The 21950-nt window shown below is 38.6% G+C and overlaps 1 protein-coding gene across 2 annotated transcripts in view; it reads right to left on the bottom strand.

Moving 5' to 3' along the window:
- TRAPPC9 (trafficking protein particle complex 9) overlaps window positions 1–21950 on the bottom strand; it is a 1018418-nt gene that overhangs the window by 914263 nt on the left and 82205 nt on the right. For both annotated transcript variants that reach the window (XM_036742028.1, XM_036742029.1), the window contains one exon: window positions 2101–2317. In XM_036742028.1, coding sequence (XP_036597923.1) covers window positions 2101–2317 — 217 coding nt within the window. The remainder of the gene's footprint in view (window positions 1–2100; window positions 2318–21950) is intronic.

Genomic DNA, 21950 nt, shown 5'->3' with positions numbered 1-21950 from the left:
TATAACCTGGCTTTTCCATCTATGTGATGCTGAATAACTAACTTGACTGATTTTTTTTCTTCCATGCCAAAATGACCAGTCATTTTCAAATTTCAGTCTAAGCTTTTCCCTGCTGTAAGGCTAGAAGAAAAAAATATCTCCTCACTTTTGGGGGGTCATCCTCTGAGCAGAGGCTGAAAAGGTAAAATGCTGTTCCAAGTTAATGCAGGGTCAAAGGCACAACTAGGACCATGGTAGAAAAACTTTGATTTCAACTTGGATCTAGTCCTAAGATCCCTTTCAGCTCCCACATCTTTATTTTATGAAAAGGCACAATTCAATTCAACCAACATTTATGAAGTGCCTACTATAGCAAAGGAAAGCAATATACCATGCTTTGACTTTAGAAAATACGAATGTGCATATGACCATAAATATTACACATTTACTTAATACCTAATATGTACAAGGCAACATAAGAAAGAATATCAAAAATTTTAGCTACACTTAAAATCTGATGATTCAGGTTTCTTTAATCACCTCTCTGACATCATTTTCTCACTTTGAAAAAAGGGATAATAATTCCTACCTAACTTCTACACACGGTAACTGAGAAGATCAAAAGAGATCATGGATACAAAAATATTTTGTAAAATGTAAAATGATACAAATTTTAGTCATAATTATTATCACAAATCTATATAATTGGAGAGAGCACTCTGGGGATCTGATTCCTTTGCGCCAGTTTTTAATAATAATAATAATAGCTAACATTTCTATAGTGCTTTAAGGTTTGCAAAGTGTTTTATACATATTACCTCATTTGATCTTCAAAACTACCCTATAAGGTAAGTGATATTATTATCCACATTTTACTGATGAGCAAATTGAAGCAGAGAGAGGTTAAGTGACTGACCCAGTGTCACAAAGCTAGTAAGAGTCTGAGGTAGGATTTGAACTCAGGTCATGCTTACTCTAAAACCACTGTTCGATCCATGGAACCACCAAGCTGCCTAATTAAAGACTGCTTTCATTCTCATTTTAAATAGTGAAAGAATTTGATTATAAAATTTAATTTTCAAACTGAACTGGTATTCCCATATTACTCAAAACTTAGGTCAAAGAACCAACAAGCAAGTATAGGGAAGTCTTGTAAAGGCTACTAAACCCAAAGGCAAGACCATGTCTTCTCTATCTTTGTATTTCCCAGAGTCATATTTATATAATAGTAGTTCCTACTACATGCACAGCATGGTGCTGGGCAATGGGAACCAAATAAGACCTGAATTCAAGTCCTACTTCTAATGCATACTGGCCATGTGACCCGGAGGAAATCACTTAATCTCTCAGCACTTTAGGCAACTCTCTAAGACTTTTAAGTTTCAGAGAAGGTGACTACTTACATTAGGAAAAGGAGTCTCCCTATACCAATGAAATCACTAGTCCAGTTCCTGTCCTATGTATTCATAAAGATATATACATATATACAAATATAAAGTGTGTGTATGAAAGTATACACATAAATATATATTATACAGAGTATCCCAAAAGTCTTAGTGCATTGTTAAGCTTTATTATTAATTAGCTGTATTATTAATTAGCTTTGTATTCCTCAAGCTTTAATAGCTTAAAACTTTACTAAGATCTTTACCATACCCTGTACGTAAATTTAGATAGGTAGAGATAATAATATAGGCTATCCCTGAAAAAGAGTTGTACTCTTAAAGCTGTATCTCTTTACAAGGAAAAAGATACACACACACACACACACACACACACACACACACACTAGATATCCTCTCACTTTCCCTCTGTGACTACCTTTACTTTACCCTACATAACTCCTGTATATTATAGTTGTTTGCAAGTTGTCTCCCCCATTCAACTGTAAGCTCCTTGAATGCTGACACTGTTTTTGCCTTTCTTTGTATCCCTAGATCTTAGCAGAATGCCTAGCACACAGTAAGTGCTTAATAAATGCTTGCTGACTTGGTGTTGACACTAAAAACAAAAAAACCACAGCAATAATAGTTTGCATACAAGCTGGATATGAATAAAAAATGAGGCCATGTTCTTAGCAATTACTAAATTAATAAATACTCCAACAGAATTGGAACTTACCTTTGTTGAAGTCCTTAGGATCCAATGACAAACTATAGCCAGGAAGAGTCTCCAAGAGAAGTTTGTAGCAAGCCCTCCATCCGGGCTCAGCAATACTGGGAGCTACACACTGCATTGCTGCTACCCGCTTGAAGAAAGCAGATTTGCGATGGAAACCAATTAGCTCATAGAGCTCAGAAAGAATACTGTAACGCTGGATTTTCTCTTCTTCTGAAAGCTGAAATATAAAAAGAAACAAACAAAATTTGTACATGTTCTCCAAGAATAATGCAGAAGGCACACATGAAATGTTTATTTTCCTTTAAGGACAAAAGACAGGTATGAAATATCACAAAAAAATAAGATCCTTGTTATGTTTATTAATACAATAGCAATGAGTAGAAATATAACACTGATTTTGACCCCATGTCAAATTCCAAAAAAGTTTTCTAACACCTACCTCCTAAACTTTGATCTTCCTTTTCTGCTAATAAGGTCTATACTCATTGGTATGTTTATAAGTTATGTATTCTGAAATATGTTACATATTCTGAAAACAAACTGCTGTAAGGTACAAGGCATATTCTAAATAATGCCAATTCATTAATTCTTAGAAAATATAACAAAACATTATAAGAGATTAATTACATAGGAATAATGTTTAGCAATATAGTAAATAGAGTGTTAGAACCACAGAAGGAGACTGAAGGAAGTTTTTAGACCATCTCATAACTGAACAGCAATCTTCTCCATAACATCCCTGAACAAGTCACCATCCAGCATGATAGGGACTATACAGTAATGAGGAACTAATTAATTTCACTCTTACATGTAACAGTTCCTCAAAATACTCGAATAGAGTTATCGTGTTGTTCCTCTTCATTCTAAAATCCTATGATGCTACTATCCTAGTAAAAAAAAAGCAGTACATCTCCAAATAGATGTAAATGCATAATAGAACATGAAAGGTATAAAGAAGAATTTCGAAAGTTCTAGGAGACATACACCAGGGGACTAAGGTTGGGTAAGGTCACTCGCAGGAATGGTTATCAGGAAAAGCTTCATGGATGAGGTAACCTGATCTGGACCTTGAAGGAAGAAAAGGACAGACAGATAACAGAAATGGGCAAAGGCACAAAGACAAAGAAAGGTCAGGATTAGGAAGGAAATACAGGAGGTCTTCATTATCCAAGCATAATTAGTATGGAAAAAAAAAAAACTTAAACTGAATCCACTTAAAAGAGGATACATTTCACTGTAAATAGTGAATAATGAGTATGCCTTGGAAATAAAATGTAAAATTAAAATAAGTTTATTTATCTTATATTTAACAAAATATAGATAATTTTATCTTCCAATTTTTTAAATCATTATTTATTTCTTTAATATTTTTAGTTTTCAGCATCAATTTTCACAAGAGTTTGAATTACAAATTTTCTCCCCATTTCTACCCTCCCCCCCACTCCAAGATGGCATATATTCTGATTGCCCCATTCCCCAGTCAGCCGTCCCTTCTGTCATCCCACTCCCCCCCCATCCCCTTTTCCCTTACTTCCTTGTAGAGCAAGATAGATGTTTACGCCCCATCGCCTGTATATCTTATTTCCCAGTTGCATGCAAAAACTTTTTTTTTGAACATCTTCTTTTAAAACTATGAGCTACAAATTCTCTCCCCTCTTCCCTCCCCACCCACTCTCTCTGAGAAGGCAAGCAATTCAACATAGGACACATGTGTATTACTATGTAAAACCCTTCCATAATACTCATGTTGTGAAAGACTAAATTTTGCTCCTTTCTATCCTATCCCTCTTTATCCAATTTTCTCCCTTGACCCTGTCCCTTTTCAAAAGTGTTTACTCTTGATTACCTCCTCCCCAAATCGGTACTCCCTTCTATCGTCCCCCCTTTTTCATCTCCTTCCTCCTTTCCTGTGGAGTAAGATACCCGAATGAGTGTGTATGTTATTCCCTCCTCAGGTCAAATCCAATGAGAGCAAGATTCACTCATTCCCCCTCACCTGCCCCCTCTTCCCTCCCAACAGAACTGATTTTTCTTGCCACTTTTATGTGAAATAATTTACCTCATTCTATCTCTCCCTTTCTCCCTCTCTCAGTATATTCCTCTCTCATCCCTTAATTTGATTTTACTTTTTTAGATATCATCCCTTTATATTCAACTCTACCCTGTGCCCTCTGTCTATATATATGTATACATATACATATATATGCATATATATATATATATATATATATATATTTGTGTGTGTGTGTGTGTGTGTGTGTGTGTGTTCCCTTCAGCTACCCCAATACTGACTGAGGTCTCATGAATCATACACATCATTTTTCCATGTAGGAATATAAACAAAACAGTTCAACTTTAGTGTCCCTTGTGATTTCTCTTTCTTGTTTACCTTTTCATGCTTCTCTTGATTCTTGTGTTTGAAAGTCAAATTTTCTATTCAGCTCTGGTCTTTTCACTGAGAAAGCTTGAAAGTCCTCTATTTTATTGAAAATCCATATTTTGCCATGGAGCATTATACTCAGTTTTGCTGGGCAGATGATTCTTGGTTTCAATCCTAGCTCCATTGACCTCCGGAACATCGTACTCCAAGCCCTTTGATCCCTTAATGTAGAAGCTGCTAGATCTTGTATTATTCTGATTGTGTTTCCACAATACTCAAGTTGTTTCTTTCTGACTGCTTGCAGTATTTTCTCCTTGATCTGGGAGCTCTGGAATTTGGCGACAATATTCTTAGGAGTTTTCTTTTTGGGATCTTTTTCAGGAGGCAATCAGTGGATTCTTTCAATTTCTATTTTACCCTCTGGCTCTAGGATATTAGGGCAGTTCTCCTTGATAATTTCTTGAAAGATGATATCTAGGCTCTTTTTTTCATCATGGCTTTCAGGTAGTCCAATAATTTTTAAATTATCTCTCTTGGATCTATTCTCCAGGTCAGTGGTTTTTCCAAGGAGATATTTCACATTATCTTCTACTTTTTCATTCCTTTGGTTCTGTTTTATAATATCTTGATTTCTCATGAAATCACTAGCTTCCACTTGCTCCAATCTCATTTTTAAGGTAGTATTTTCTTCAGTGGTCTTTTGGACCTCCTTTTCTATTTGGGTAATTCTGCCTTTCAAGGCATTCTTCTCCTCATTGGCTTTTTGGAGTTCCTTTGCCATTTGAGTTAGTCTATTTTTTAAGGTGTTGTTTTCTTCATTATTTTTTTCAGTATTTTTTTGGGTCTCCCTTAGCAATTCATTGACTTGATTTTCATGGTTTTCTTGCATCACTCTCATTTCTCTTCCAAATTTTTCCTCCACTTCTCTAACTTGCTTTTTCAAATCCTTTTTGAGATCTTCCATGGCCTGCAACCAGTTCATGTTTTTCTTGGAGGCTTTTGTTGTAGGCTCTTTGACTTTGTTGACTCCTTCTGGCTGTATGTTTCGGTCTTCTTTGTCATCAAAGAAAGATTCCAAAGTCTGAGTCTGAATCTGAGTCCGTTTTCACTGCCTGGCCATGTTCCCGGCCAACTACCTGACCCTTGAGTTTTTTGTTGGGGTATGACTGCTTGTAGAGAGTGCTTTGTTCCAAGCTTGAGGGGATGCGCTGTTGTTTTCAGAGCTTTTTCTACACAGCAAGCTCTGCCACACCAGCATTCCTTCTCCCCCAAGAACTGCCAACCCGGACTTGACTCAGATCTTAAGCAGGCTCTGCACTCCTGCAACTGCAACTGTAGTTCTGCAGCTGCACTACCTCTGCTGCCCCCAGGGCCATGGCTGAACTGCGAACTCCTTTCACTCTGTCCCCCGTGGCTTTTCACACTAACCTTCACTGTTGTCTCTGGTGTTTGTGGGTTGAGAAGTCTGATAACTGCCACAGCTCACTGATTCAGGGCGCTAGGGCCTCTTCCGCCTGGTCCCAGTTGGGTTGGTCCAGGTGCAGCAGACACTGGGCTCTGCTCCCCCCTGCACCCAGCTCCATGAATGATAGACCTTACCCAGCAACCATCCAGGCTGTCCTGGGCTGGAGCCCTGCTTCCCTCTGCTATTTCATGGGTTCTGCAGTTCTAGAATTTGTTCAGAGCCATTTTTTATAGGTGTTTGGAGGGTCCTGGGGGAGAGCCCTGGGCAACTCCCTACTTTCCAGCAGCCATTTTGGCTCTGCCCTGTCTTCTAATTCTTAAAATAAACTTTAATTCTTATCATCAAAATGCATCAAATGTTGTTTGGTTTGGGGCTTATAATCTTATCACAAAATTATATGATAACACAAGAAAAACACCCTTTAGTCCATGTCTGATTTGTATAGCTTTATAATAAAAAGGTTTATTATTGCAAAAATATTTGAGGGTTTCAACAATTTTCTAAGGGCCTCTCTTTTGAAGCACCTTTTAATAATCGGCAAGAGAAATTGACCTACAAAAAATGGCTAGGGACAAACACTAGCGTTAAGTGCTTTGTTTGAACTAAGACTAATTTAATAAGTGGTCAGTTCTTTAGTGGAAATCTTCACGTGATAGTGACTTTTACTTCCCTACATGTCATGAAGAAGCAGTGTGCTAACTTTCTATGCTAAACTGAAGAGACAGCATGGCATAGTGGGACAGGACCTTGGTGTGACCCTAAGCAAACTACTTAACTTCAGGTAACTGTACAAAGCTAAAAAAAAATAGATACAAAAATGCTGCCCATTTGCATTTGTGGAGAGAGCCTCCTCACTAAGAATTCTATACAACAGTTAATCACAAGAATAGGCTGAAACCACATACAACTTCATGACTATAGGGACTCAAACAATAAGAAATCCCAGGAATAAAGGCTGTCCAGGATATGGAGTGGATCCTAGGGAGAATTACGAATTAAGGCTAGAAAGGCAGACAAGAGCTATATGAGAAAAAAATCTTGAAATTAGTGTTTTATTCAGCAGGCAGGAGAGAATCATGGATGATTTTGGAGCAGGGGAGTGTTTACGATCAGACCTATGCTTTCAGAAGACTACAAACAGAGCAGTGTGTAGGAAAACTTGGAATGGAAAAAGACTGGGGTCATGAAGAAGTTAAGGGGCTAGAAAAATAAAACAGGGAAGAAATAAGGGTCTCAGTTCACAACTCCACCAACAAAATTATGGTATATGAATATAATGGAATACTATTGTGCAATAAGAAATGACGAACAGACGGACTTCATTACAACCTGGAAAGACTTATATGAACTGATACTGAGTAAGGGGAGCAGAACCAGGAGATCATTACACAGGATTACAGACACACAGTCTCTGTAAGGACTAACTTTGATAAATTTTACTCTTTCATCAATACAAGGTTCAAAGACACCTCCAAAAGACTCACGATGGAAAAAGTTATGCACATCCAGAAAAAGAATTATGGAGTCTGAATGGAGATTGAGGCAAACTATTTGCTCTCTTTTTTTTTCTTCTTTTTTGGTTTCTCCTCTCTCAGGATTCATTCCACTGGTTATAATTCATCTTTACAACTGGACTATTATGTAAATAAGTTCAATGTGAAGGTAAAGTAGAACCTACAGTGGATTACATGCCATCTTGGAGGACAGGGGGAGGATAGGGAGGGAGAGAAAATTTAGAACTCAAAAATTTGTGGAACTGAATGTTGTAAACTAAAAATATGCTGATGGTTCTCAAATCTACATATTCAGCCCTAAACCTCTCTGACTTCCAGTCGTGTCTCTCCAACTGCCTATTGGACATCATGACATGGATATCCAAAACTGAATTCATTATCTTTGCCACTATGACTGGTGACTGTACCACCATCTACTCAGTCACCACACGTGCAACCTACATACTGCCAAGACCTGTCAATTTTGCCCTCAGAATATCTCTCATATACACTGGTTACCTCCTCTGACACTGTGACATAACCCTGGGGCAAGCCCCATCACCTCACGCTGCACTGGTAACTAAGGTGGGGCTCCACGTGGGGCCAATGAAGGGAGGTCTGATTATATTATAGGCCCAAAACCCCTAGCTACTAGGTGCTAAGCCAATGTGGGCATGAAGCCCCCAGGGTCCTAAGGGGAGTTACTAAGACCAGAACCAATAGTAAGAGCTTAAGTTCTGGTCATTCAGATGACGTTTGATGATGGCTAAAGAGTGCATAAAAAGACAGAATAGAGCTATTTGCTTAGGGCTCTCATTCTTGGTGGTATCCTGTTGTGGAGATTCTGGGCAGCTGTAGTTAAGAGCTCTCCAGCCTGTAAAACCGGATGTTCAAACTTTGTTAAATTCTGGTAACTATGAATTGAGATTTGAATCAGACAAGGTCTGTCTGTTGAAGTTTGTAATTTGTTTGTATTTGCTCTGAAGTTCAGGGTGCTGGCTTTTTCCCCTGACCTAAGTGAATGAGATTTGTATGCTGGATTAAAGTAAGATTGTTAACCCCTTAAAGTTGCTTTCCTTAGTAAAGCAGATCAAAAGAACCTGGGCTTGCAGCATTCTGTGTGCTGGTTGTTGTTGCTTTTATACCCCCACAGCAGCTGCTAGCCAAAGTGTTGCAACACACGCCTACACTACTGCAACAGCCTACCTATTGGTTCCCATTCCAATCTATCCTATGCTCAGCTGCCTAATTGATCTTTTTAAAATGCAGGTCTGACCATGTCACCTCCCCTACTCAATAAATTCCAGTGATTCCCCATTACCTCCAGGATCAAACATAAAATCCTCTATTTGGTATTCAAAATTCTTTGTAACCTGCATCCCACCTACTTTTCCAATCTTCTTACACCTTACACTTCTCCCACATACTCTTAGACCTCTTGCTGATCCTCAAAGACACTCCATCTCCCAACTGGCTGTTTTCACTAGTCATTCCCCAAATCTCATCTCTGCCTCCTGGCTTCCCTAGCTTCTTTTAAGTCTCAGATAAAAATACTACCTTGGATAGGAAATGTTTCATAACCCCCCTCAATTCTAGTGCCTTACCTTTTTTGTTTATTTATCCTATACAATACATAGCTTTCTCTACATGATTGTTTACATGCTGTCTCTCCCATCAGAATGTGAGCTCCCTGAAAACAGAGAGTACTTTCTGTATTCCTTTGTATCCTTAGCACTTACCACAGTGCCTGGCACACAGCAGGCACTTAATTGATATTTATGGACTGACTAACTACTTAGAGAACATAACAGAGTCAACAAAAAAATTAGTTTGAAAAAAATTCAACAAAATTGCAGTACATGAAATAAACTCACAGAAATCAATAGAATTTCTATATGTTATGATCAAAACCCAGGAGGGAGAGATGGAAAGAGAATTTCCTTCTAAAATAACTACATAATCTATGATTACCAACTCTGATAGAACTGGCTCTTCTCAGCAATGCAAGGTTCTAAGACAGCTCCAAAAGACTCATGACGGAAAAAGCTATCCACATCCAGAGAAAGAATTACAGAGTCTGAATGCAGATTGAAGCAAACTATTTACTCTCTCTTTTTTTTTCTTTTTTGGTTGTTTCTTCTTTTTCATGGTTCATTCCATTGGTTGTAATTCTTCCTTACAACTTGACTATTGTGAAAATAAGTTCAATGTGAAGGTATATGTAGAACCTATATCAGATTACATGCCATCTTGGGGGCAAGAGAGGAGAGAGGGGGAGAAAATTTAGAACTTAAAAACTTGTGGAACTGAGCGTTGTAAACTAAAAATAAAAAATAAATTTAAAAAATAAAGAAAATAACTATATATCATACAAAATATTTAGGAAACTACCTGCCAAGACACACATGGGAACTATGTGAGTATAACTACAAAACACTCTCCAAAAAACCAAAGACAGACCTAAATAGAGAAATAATAACTGCCATGAGTAGGCTGAGACAATATAATAAAAATGACAATACTTAAATTTGATATACCGATCAAACTACCAAAAGATTATTTTATAGATCAAGAAAAAAATAGTAGCAGAATTCATCTGGAGGAACAAAAGGTCAAGAATTTCATGGGAAATAATGGAAAAAAAAGTAAGAAAAAAGGGAACCTAGCAATACCAGATCTCAATTCATACAACAAAGCAGTAATCATTAAAATAATTTAGTATTGGTTAAAAATAGAGAGACTAATCAGTGGAAGTTTAGGTTTAAAACAAACCGAAGCAAACAAATACAGTAACCAAGTGTTCAATAAACCCAAAGACTCAAACTACTAGGGCAAGAATTCACTATTTAACAAAAACTGCTGAGGAAAATGGAATGCCATCTGGAAGAAACCAGGTATAGACAAACATCTCACATGTTATACCAAGAAAAGTTCTAAATAAATACATGACCTAGATGACATCATATACAAATTAAAAGAGTAAGGAGAAATTACTTTTTATATCTATGAATAGGAGATGAATTCATAACCAAACAAGGGATGAAGAGGATCACAGAAGATTAAATGGATAATTTTTATTATATAAAATTTAAAAGGTTTTACATAAATAAAACCAATACAGCTAAAATTAGAAGAGAAACAGGTAAATGGGTGGAGGGAGGGAATCTTTGCAACAAGTTTCCCTAATAAAGATCTCTCACCTAAGACATAAGGAACTGATTCAAATTTGTAAGAATAAGAGACACTCTCCAGTTGCTAAATGGTCAAAGTATATGAACAGGCAGTTCTCAGGAGAAAAAAAATCCAAGCTATCCATAGCCATAAGAAAAAACATTCCAAATCACTAATTAAACAAATGCAAAATAAAACCACTCTGAGATTCTACCTTACCCCACATCAGATTGGCAAAGATGAAAAAGAAAAAAGAAAAGAGGAGCTTCAGGAAAATAGGCAAACTAGTGCATAACTGGTAGAGCTAAGAATTGGTATAGCCATTGTAGAAAACAATTTAGAGTTACATCTCAGAAGCTACTTAACTGAACATACCCTTTGGCCCAGGAACACCACTATGTGGTCTATATACACCAAAGGAATCAAAGAAAGAGGAAAATGATCCATATTCTAAAAAATATTTATAACAGCAACTTTTTGTGGTGACAAAGAACTGGAAACTAAGAGGGTGTCCATTAATTGTGGAATGGTTGAACAAATTATGAGCTATTAATATATTAGAATAGTAGTGTACTACAAGAAATTATGAAAGGGACAGTTTCAGAGAAACCTGAGAAGCCCCCCATGAAATGATGCAGAGTGAAGTGAGCAAAACTAGGAGAATAATTTGTAGATTAATAATCCTTTAAAAATAAACAACTCTAAAAAACTTAGGAACTCCAATCAACATAATGACTAACCATGATTCCAAAGGAGCCATGATAAAGCATGTACAAACCTCCTGAAAGAGAAGTGATGGACTCAAAGTGCAATTTTTTATATTTTTTTAACTTGGCCAATGTGCAAATGTGTTCTGTTTGACTAGCCTATTTGTTACAAAGGCTTTATTTTTTCTTTTCAAAGGTAATAAGGGTCAGAGGAGCAAGATGAAAGAGATAGAAAATAGATTTTGACCTGCTCCGTTTCCAACCTGAGCCAATTCACCCCTCCTCAGACAGCCTGGCAGTCCCCCTGCCCCTGCAGGCTGGTACCAGACTTACTTCAAACACCCAAATGCCTTAGCCCACTACAGCTCAGAACTCAAGAGATCCATCAGCCTCCTCTTGGGTAGTAGGGATTAAAGGCATGTACTACCCATCCACAAGAATGAGAGGTTGTAATCAAATAGTAGTTTAAGAAGGGTTTTAATGAAGGGTTTGAGAAGTGAATTAGTCTCGAGAAAGTAGAGGCAGCAAGAGCAGATAACTTCTTCTGGCAGCATTTGACAGAAGAAGAAACTAAGAATCAAGGCCACACAGCCTATTAGTGACAAACCAGGATTAGAACATAGGTCTCTCAAGACTGAAAACCAATGCTGTTTTCTATGCTACATTGCTTCCCCTATGAAGTGTGTATATCTGAAAAGTTAGGCTGCTTATACACTCACTACATGAAAACAGTGAGATCATAAAGTGATCTCAGATGAAATATCAAGGCAAGAATTTCATGAAGAAGTTTTGAAGGAGTATGTAATTCCACAACTCATTTCCAACCTACTGTTCTTTTAAGGAATATTAATCACCACTTCTTTGTTCTAATTTTTCAAGAGGCTGCAGAGTCACGAAGTATGAGTCCAAGTCTCAGATGCTTACAAGAAGGCAGTGTTTCAAAGATCACTTAAGACAAGTAATTTTATTCACAAGATGGATTATCTGGGGAACCTAATTAGAAATTCATCATTTCATTTTCAATCTAAAATTATGCTTTCACTTATTACATCTTCCAAAAATCTTTATTAAGCACCTATTAAGCATGAAGCACTGTGCTAGGCATCAAGGGTGAAAAACTGAATAAGATAGTGTTCCTAAGCATGGAGAGCTCACAATTAGTAGGAGATAACACATATAAATTATTCTAATATAATACTTTCATTGTATTAATACTAAAAACAAAAAAAAAATTAGGCACCATGCATGAAAGGTAGTGTGATTCACCTCTCACGTGTGGCTCCAAGAAGCTGTAGCATGCACAACAGTCACATTCTAGTAAACCATTTTGGAAGATGAACTAAACCATGTTGAGGTTAACAGAGGAGTTTCAACCCTTCAGTGAATTGGGGGGAGTGGGAGGTCTACCCCAAGCACATGAAGACTTTCTCTGGTGGAATAGGCAGAAGAGAACAATTTATTCCAATAGCCATAAAGGCAGCTGAAGCAGATGCTATGAAGCACTCAGAGCTTGTTTAGCAAGGTCATCCAGCGCATCCCAAGCTATCACCATCTTGACTTTGTCCTGCCACTGGACTGAGGCAACTCTGGAAGAGTGAAGCCAATGACTTCATGCAACTTTGCCTCACCTATATCCAATTTATGCATGAATAAAAAGACATCCAAAAAAAAAGACTAAAAAAAAAAGCACCATGCATGAGAAGTGGTGTGATGTAGTAAAAGAATGATGGACTTGAAGTCAATTGAGAACTGGGTTCAAATCCTACCTCCTACATTTACCAATGGAGTAACTGGTAAAACTCAAAAGTAGGAAGGATCCAGAAACAACAAAAAAATATATAAACTGTTAGAGCCAGCAAACATCTTACAGATCATCTAACTCCCATATTTTATAGAGAAATGATATACTATTATTAATCCATATTTATATAATGCTTTACAGTTAACAAAGCACTTTCTTCATAATAATTCTGTGAGGAAGGTGGTAAAAACTCCATAAGGACAGAGACCGAGTATTGCCTAAAATTTCTATTTCTCAACATCACCCAGAAAATTACTCTGCACACAACAGATAGTAAATGTTTGTTGAACTGAATTTCTTGAATTCAATTTTTGGAGCAAGTAGCCCGAGGGCCAAAAAAGACCCCCTAAGTTAGTCCTCACCTTGCATTCTACTCAGCAAAATAAGATGACACATTTTATGAACTAAGAAAGGGATAGGTAAGTAGCTTATTTGAGCTATATCTTCACTTAAAATATCACTGCTTCAGGAAGGGAATGAACACTTACCCTTGATGGGAAGTCTGAATTGACAAGTTTATTGATAAAAAGCATCTCCACCTTGCCTCCCTTCCCCCAGGAAATTAGGGCTGTAAGAGACATTAGAAATCATCAGCCCAATCCTTTCAGGTTAGATTGCAAAGTAATGCTGTACAAACAGCAAGCCCTCAACAGTCACTTACTGGATTATCCAAATATCTCAGCCGTATTTAGAACAATTTAATACCAACTCCATTGATGAAGCATGAGAAAGAGCAGGTCATTTGTAAAACACAGACAATCACGAAAATAAAGGGAAAGCAAAATAAAGACAACACATTCCATCCAAGGATTCCTTAGATGCACATATGAAGCTTTCTTCCTAACAGGCCACTGACAAGGTATTGAAAAAGCTCATTTTCTCAAGTCACTCTAAACACAGTAAAATGTTAAGCAGTACTTCAGAAAATATATCTAACATTCTCCATCACAGGGAAACAACACTTCTGAAACTATAGTAGCCTTTTATAATTTCTAGTTATATTTATCTCTTTAAAATAGATGTTATTTAGCTACAGTTACCTGAATACAGAGGCAGCTACGTGATAACAGGGGGTAGAGTCCTGGGGCTGAAATCAGGAAGACCTGAGTTCAAATTTGGCTTCAGATACTTACTAGCTGTGTAACCTTGGGCAAGCCACTTAACCTCTGTTTGCCTCAGTTGTCTCAACTCTGCAGTGGGGATGATAATAGCACCTACCTCCCAGGATTGTTGTAAGGATCAAACGAGATAATATTTGTAAAGCACTTACATAGTACCTGGCACACAGTAGGTGCTATATAAATGCCAGCTATAACATTATTATTAAATACAAATCTTTTCCCCAAATCAATGAATTAGATTTAAAGTGCAACACTATGTCCCAGGGATGGGGAGCCTGAGGACTCAAGGCTACATGTGGCCTTCTAGGTCCTTGGGTGCAGCCTTTTGACTGAGTCCAAGTTTTACAGAACAAATCCTTTTATTGAGGGGCTTTGTTTTGTGAAGTATAGATACAGGATAAAAAACTGCTCACATTTCTAGAGCATTATATGGTTTACAAAGTACTTTGAAATCTTTTATTTCATTTGCTCCTCACACCAATGCCATGGGGGGAGGTAGAACAAGGATCACCTATTTCACAGATACCCTTTACAACCAAACTCCTTGAAAAGACCAACTACAGTGAGTGCCTCCACTTTCTCTCCTCTCATTCTCTTCCAATTCCCTTAAAATCCAGCTTCTGATCTTATCATTGCACTGAAAGTGCTCTCTCCAAAGTTACCAATGATCTTAGTTGCCAAATCCAAAGGCCTTTTCCCAGTCATCATTCTCCTCAACCTCTCTGCAGTCTTTGACATTGTTGATCTTCCTTTCCTTCTCAATACTCTCTTCTCTCTACGTTTTTAGGACACCACTGGTTCTCCTCCTGCCTATCAGACCACTCCTCTTCAGTCTCCTTTGTGGGATCCTTATCTATCCTCCTCCACGCCCTCTAACTACATGTGTCCCACAAGGTTTGGCCCTAGACCTCCTCTACCTCTATACTACTTTTCTTAATGATCTCATGAGCTCCCACTGATTTAATTACCATCTTTATGCTGACACTTCAAATTTATCTATCATACCCTAATCTCTCTGCTGATCTCCACTCTTACACTTCCAACTACCTTTCAAATAGCTCCAAATGGATTTCCAATAATCCAAAACTGAACTCATTATCTTTCCCCCTAAATACTGCATCCCTCTTATGTTCCCTATTACTATAAAGGACTATCCTCCTAGTCCTTTAGGCTTGCGACCTAGGTGTTATTCTCAACTACCCACCAGCTCTCATTCCCCCTATCTAATCTATTGACAAGGCCTGCAGACTTAAACTTTACAGCATCTCTCAAATATGCCCCCTTCTGTCCTCTAACACTGCTACCACCTTGGAGCTGTCATCATCTCATACCTGGACTATTACAACAGCCTGCTGGTGGGTCTGCCTGCCTCCAATCTCTCTCCACTCCATTCAGTCACTAAAGTGACCTTCCTAAAGCCCCTATCCAACCATGTCATCTCCCTACTCAACAAATTCCAGTGGCTCCCTACTGCCCATAAGGTCACATACAAAATCTTCTGCTGGGCATTCAAAGACCTTCAAAGACCTACCTTTCTAGTCTTCTTATCTTATTTCCCAACACAAACTCTTTGTGACACTGACCTCCTGGCTGATCCATGAACAAGACACTCCATCTTTCAACTTAGGACATTTTCTCTGACTGTCCCCCATGCGTGGAATGCCTACTGGATTTCTTCACTTCCTTCAGACTCCAACTAAAATCTCATCTTCTATAGAAAGCCTTCCCCAAACTCTCTTGATTCTAGCACCTTCCCTCTGTCAATTATTTTCTTTTTATCCTGTATTTAGCTTTTTTGTACATATTTGTTGCTTGAATCCACCAAACACCTTAGGAAAGAGATCCCAAAATAAAAACTCCAAGGAACGTTATAAGACAAATTTCAGAACTATCAGGTTAAGGAAAAAATACCACAAGCAACTAGAAAGAAACAATTCAAATATTGGGGACTCACAATCAGGATTACACAGGACTTGGCAGATGCAACATTGAAGGATCAGAAGACATGGAAAAGGAAGGTAAAGGAGCTAGGACCACAATCAAGAATCACTCCACAAGGGGGGCGGAGCTAAGATGGCGGCTGGTAAGCACGGACTAGAGTGAGCTCCGTACCCGAGTCCCTCCAAAAACCTATAAAAATGGCTCTGAACCAATTCTAGAACGGCAGAACCCACAGAACAGCAGAGGGAAGCAGGGCTCCAGCCCAGGACAGCCCGGATGGTCTCTGGGTGAGCTCTATTCCACACGGAGCTGGGAGCTGGGAGCTGGGAACGGAGTGGAGCAGAGCCCAGCCTGAGCTGCGTGGACGATCCAGACCAGAAGCCAGGCAGAGGGGGCCCTAGCGCCCTGAATACGTGAGCAGTTACCAGACCCCTCGACCCACAAACACCAAAGACTGCGGAGAAGGTTAGTGGGAAAAGCTGCGGGAGTGGAAGGAGTTCGCGGTTCGGCTTCCAGCCCCGGGGGCAGCGGAGGTGGGGCAGCTACAGCTGTTGTTACTTCCGGCTCCAGGCCCACCTGGTGGGGGGAATTAAGTGGCGGATCACAGCAGGGATGCACAGCCTGCCAAAGATCTGAGCCCAGTCTGGACTGGGGGTCCTTGGGGAAGGAGGAGTGCGGCTCTGACAGAGCTGGCACCTCCCCCCCAAACGTAGAACATAGAACTCTGTAATCTACAAGCAGTCATACCCCACTGAAAAGCTCAAGGGTCAAGTTAGTTGGTTGGGAATATGGCCAGGACGCGAAAACGCGCCCAGATTCAGTCTCAGACTTTGGATTCTTTCTTTGGTGACAAAGAAGACCAAAACATACAGCCTAAAGAAGACAGCAAAGTCATAGAGCCTACAACCAAAGCCTCCAAGAAAAACATGAACTGGCCCCAGACCATAGAAGAACTCAAAAAGGATTTGGAAAAGCAAGTTAGAGAAGTAGAGGAAAAATTGGGAAGAGAAATAAGAAGGATGCGAGAAAACCATGAAAAACAAGTCAATGACTTGCTAAAGGAGACCCAAAAAAATACTGAAAAATACACTGAAGAAAACAACACCTTACAAAATAGACTAACTCAAATGGCAAAAGAGCTCCAAAAAGCCAATGAGGAGAAGAATTCCTTGAAAGGCAGAATTAGCCAAATGGAAAAGGAGGTCAAAAGACCACTAAAGAAAATATTACTTTAAAAATTAGACTGGAGCAAGTGGAAGCTAGTGACTTTATGAGAAATCAGGATATTATAAAACAGAACCAGAGGAATGAAAAAATGGAAGACAATGTGAAATATCTCCTTGGAAAAACCACTGACCTGGAAAATAGATCCAGGAGAGATAATTTAAAAATTATTGGACTACCTGAAAGCCATGATCAAAAAAAGAGCCTAGATACCATCTTTCAGGAAATTATCAAGGAGAACTGCCCTGATATTCTAGAGCCACAGGGCAAAATAGAAATTGAAAGAATCCATCGATCGCCTCCGCAAATAGATCCCAAAAAGAAATCTCCTAGGAATATTGTTGCCAAATTCCAGAGCTCCCAGATCAAGGAGAAAATACTGCAAGCAGCCAGAAAGAAACAATTTGAATATTGTGGAAACCCAATCAGAATAACCCAAGACCTGGCAGCTTCTACATTAAGAGATCGAAGGGCTTGGAATGCGATATTCCGGAGGTCAATGGAGCTAGGATTAAAACCTAGAATCACCTACCCAGCAAAACTGAGTATCATGTTCCAAGGCAAAATATGGATTTTCAATAAAATGGAGGACTTTCAAGCTTTCTCAGTGAAAAGACCAGAACTGAATAGAAAATTTGACTTTCAAACACAAGAATCAAGAGAAGCATGAAAAGGTAATCAAGAAACGGAAATTGCAAGGGACTTACTAAAGTTGAACTGTTTTGTTTACATTCCTACATGGAAAGATGATGAGTATGATTCATGAGACCTCAGTATTAGGGTAGTTGAAGGGAATATGCATATATATATATGCATATATATATGTTTATGTATATATATAAGTGAATGTGTATGTATGCAAGTATCTATGTGTATATGTATGTATGTGTATGTATGTGTATATATATATATATGTAAAAGAAAGAGAGCAGACACAGGGTGAGTTGAGGATGAAGGGAAGATAGCTAAAAGAAATAAAATGAAATTAAGGGATGAGAGAGTAACTTACTGAGAGAGGGAGATAGGGAGAGATAGAATGGGGTGGATTATCTCCCATAAAGGTGGCAAGAGGAAGCAGTTCTAGGAGAGGAGGGGAGTGGGCAGGTGAGGGGGGAATGAGTGAACCTTGCTCTCATCAGATTTGGCCTGAGGGGGAATACCATACATACTCAGTTGGGTATCTTACCCCACAGGAAAGAAGAGGGAGGAAGATAAAAAAAAAAAATAAAAGGCAGGGGGATGATGGAGTGGAGGACAGATGGGGGTGGAGGTAATCAAAACAAACACTTTGGAAAGGGGACAGGGTCAAGGAAGAAAATTCAATAAAGCGGGATGGGTTGGGAAGGAGCAAAATGTAGTTAGCCTTTCACAACATGAATATTGTGGAAGGGTTATACATAATAATACATGTGTGGCCTAGGTTGAATTGCTCAACTTCTTAGGGAGGGTGGGTGGGAAGGGAAGAGGGAAGGGAATTTGGAACTCAAAGTTTTAAAATCAGATGTTCAAAAACAAAAAAACTTTTTGTATGCAACTAAAAAATAAGATACACAGGCAATGGGGCGTAGAAATTTATCTTGCCCTACAAGAAAGGAAGGGAAAAGGGGATGACAGGGGAGGGGGGTGATAGAGGGGAGGGCTGACTGGGGAACAGGGCAACCAGAATATACGCCATCTTGGAGTGGGGGGGGAGGGCAGAAATGGGGAGAAAATTTGTAATTCAAACTGTTGTGAAAATCAATGCTGAAAACCAAATATGTTAAATAAATAAATTGCATTAAAAAAAAAAAAAAAAAAGAATCACTCCACAAAATAAAGCACAATACATCAAGGGTAAAAATGGTCATTCGATGAAATACGATTTCAAGTTTTGAAAAGGAGAAGACCAGAACTAAACCCAAAATTTGACCTCCAATATCAAGACCCAAGAGAAGAATAAACAGGTAAAAAGAGAAAAGAAAACATAAGGGATTCAATAGAACTAAACGATTTATATTCCTACGTGGGAAGATGATACTTGTAATTCTTAAAAATTTTATCACTAATAGTACAACTAGAAGGAATATACATAGATAAAGGGTACAAGTATAAGGTGAATTTGATGGAATGGAATACAAAAATTGAGGGATATAAAAGAGGAGAAAAATGGGCACAGAAGGAAGGGAGAGGTAGAATGGGGTAAATTATTTCACACGAAGAGGCAAGAAAGACCCGTTACAATGGAGGGGAAGATGGGATGGTAGGCAATGAGCATCACTTGAACTCTACTCCCATCAGCATTGGTTCAAAGAGGGAATTATATAAACACTCAGTTGAATACAGAAATCTATCTTACCTAACAAGAAAGTTGGACAGGGAGAAATCAAGTAAAGGAGGGGAACTGACAGAAGGGAAGGCAGATCACGGGAGGTGGTAGACAGAAGCAAAACACCAGTGAGGAGGGAAAGGGTGTGAGGGGAGAGAGGACAAGTATATGTGTTTGCTATTGTCTCCCCCATTAGATTGTGAGCTTCTGGAGGGCATGGACTGTCTTCTTCTTCTTTTTGCATTTCCAGCACTATATGCCTGGCATATAGTAGGCACTTTATAAATGCTTACTAAGTGAATAAATGAACCATTAAAATTGGTGCTTGAAATGACACTGACACCCAGACACTTTCCACTATATTGTTCTGTTTTGGCCCTCTATAAATAAAAGCAATGGGAGGAGTTTGATGCTCTACCCTCCAGCCCTCCAACCAAAGCAGGGGAGGAGGCTGAGAAAAGTGGTGTTAGTCAAGGCTTGAGGTACCAGCATGTTGGTGAGCTTATCCTGGGATGGGGTATCTTGTTCAAAGCAGCAGACACTGAGTGAAGATCCAGCAAATAAGACTGAGGAGGAATGATTAGACTAATAGGAGGAGCAAGCAGAGAGAACAGTAATCAAGAATCAGAGAGGAAAGAATATGCAAGAGAAGAACTTGATAGACAGTGTCAAAAGCTGCAGAAAAGTCAGGAAGGATGAAGATTACGAAAAGCAAGATCTGACAATTAAGCAACCACTACTCAAGTCAACAAGCAACTTTGGAGAGAGTAGTTTCAGTTAAATGATAAGGTCAGAAAAAAAAAATGAAGACGATTTAGACAAGAAAAGAGAATGGGAAGAGGTAACTACCGTAGCTGGTTTTCTCGTGAAGTTTAGCTGAGGAGAGAAGAGATATAGGATAACAACTGGTAACAATAGTCAGAACATAGCCCAGAGACATAGTTCTTAGGTCAAATGTTCTTAAGTCAGGAATTTTCTAAAGGTGAACTATATCCACATTCAAAGGCAAATATTGTTTTGAGAATTTTAAGTACAAGTATAAGTTAAGATTAAGTTTGGGAGCAGCTAGGTGGCTCAGTGGATAGAGCACTGGCCCTGGACTCAGGAGAGCCTCAGACATTTACTAGCTATGTGACCCTGGGCAAGTCACTTAACCCCAATTGCCTCCAAAAATAAATAAATAATTTTTTTAAAAAGATGAGTATCAGTTTGTGAAATTTTAAATAATCTAAGAAAAAATAATAAAATTAGAAAAGTAGCTTGGATTTTTTTAAAACATCCTCAAGAACCAATCATCTCAATTCCTATTTTTGCTCTCAGCAATCAGAAGGCTTCTAGTCCAAGCCCCTCATTTGGTAGATGAGTTAACAGGCACAGAGTGATGAGGTGATTTGTCCAAGGTCACAGAGTGATTTAATATCACAGTTAGAACTAAAACACAGATCTCCGATTCTCTTCAGAACACTATAGAATTATCAGAGACAAAACAAAGAGAAAGACAAAACAAAAGATAGGAAGGAAAGATAAAAAAAACTAACATAAAAAAAGGCATTCTTAAAGACAAGCAAATTCTGAAAAATCAGAGTGTATATACAGCCTCAAAATCAGTCATGCTACCTCAGAATCTTTATAGTAAGATTCCTAGATTAGGACTAAGAAAACCTGGGCTCTCATCCCAGCTCTACTACTAACAAACTAGGAGATGAAATTCATGATAGAGAATTTTCTATTTGACTAGCCTCTGTGGGGCCCAGGATGACAGGAGGCCAGATTTGGGGGGTGAAGAGGAAGTGATAAGGGAAGTCATTTCATTTTGCATCAGCTCATATAAGTTTTCCCAGGTTTTAATGAAACTGTGTCCCCTTCATTATTTCTTACAGCACAATAGTATTCCATCACAATCATATACCACAACTTGTTCAGCCACTCCCCAACTGATGGGCATCCCCTCAATTTCCAATTCTTAGCCACCACAAAAAGAGCTACCATAAATATTTTTGTACAAATAGGCCCTTTTACTTTTTCTTTGATCTCTTTGGGATACAGACCTAGTAGTGGTTTTGCTGGATCAAAGGGTATGCACAATTTTATAGCCCTTTGTGCATAGCTCCAAATTATTCTCCAGAGTAGTTAAACCAGTTCAAAACTCCACCAACGGTGCATTATTGTACCTATTTTTCCACATCCCCTCCAGTATTTGTCATTTTCATTAGAATGTTAGTCACTTAATCATATGCATACT

The sequence above is a fragment of the Trichosurus vulpecula genome, chromosome 1, assembly GCF_011100635.1.
Source record: "Trichosurus vulpecula isolate mTriVul1 chromosome 1, mTriVul1.pri, whole genome shotgun sequence".
Classification (NCBI taxonomy): domain Eukaryota; kingdom Metazoa; phylum Chordata; class Mammalia; order Diprotodontia; family Phalangeridae; genus Trichosurus; species Trichosurus vulpecula.
This window is presented reverse-complemented; position numbering and strand designations above follow the sequence as displayed.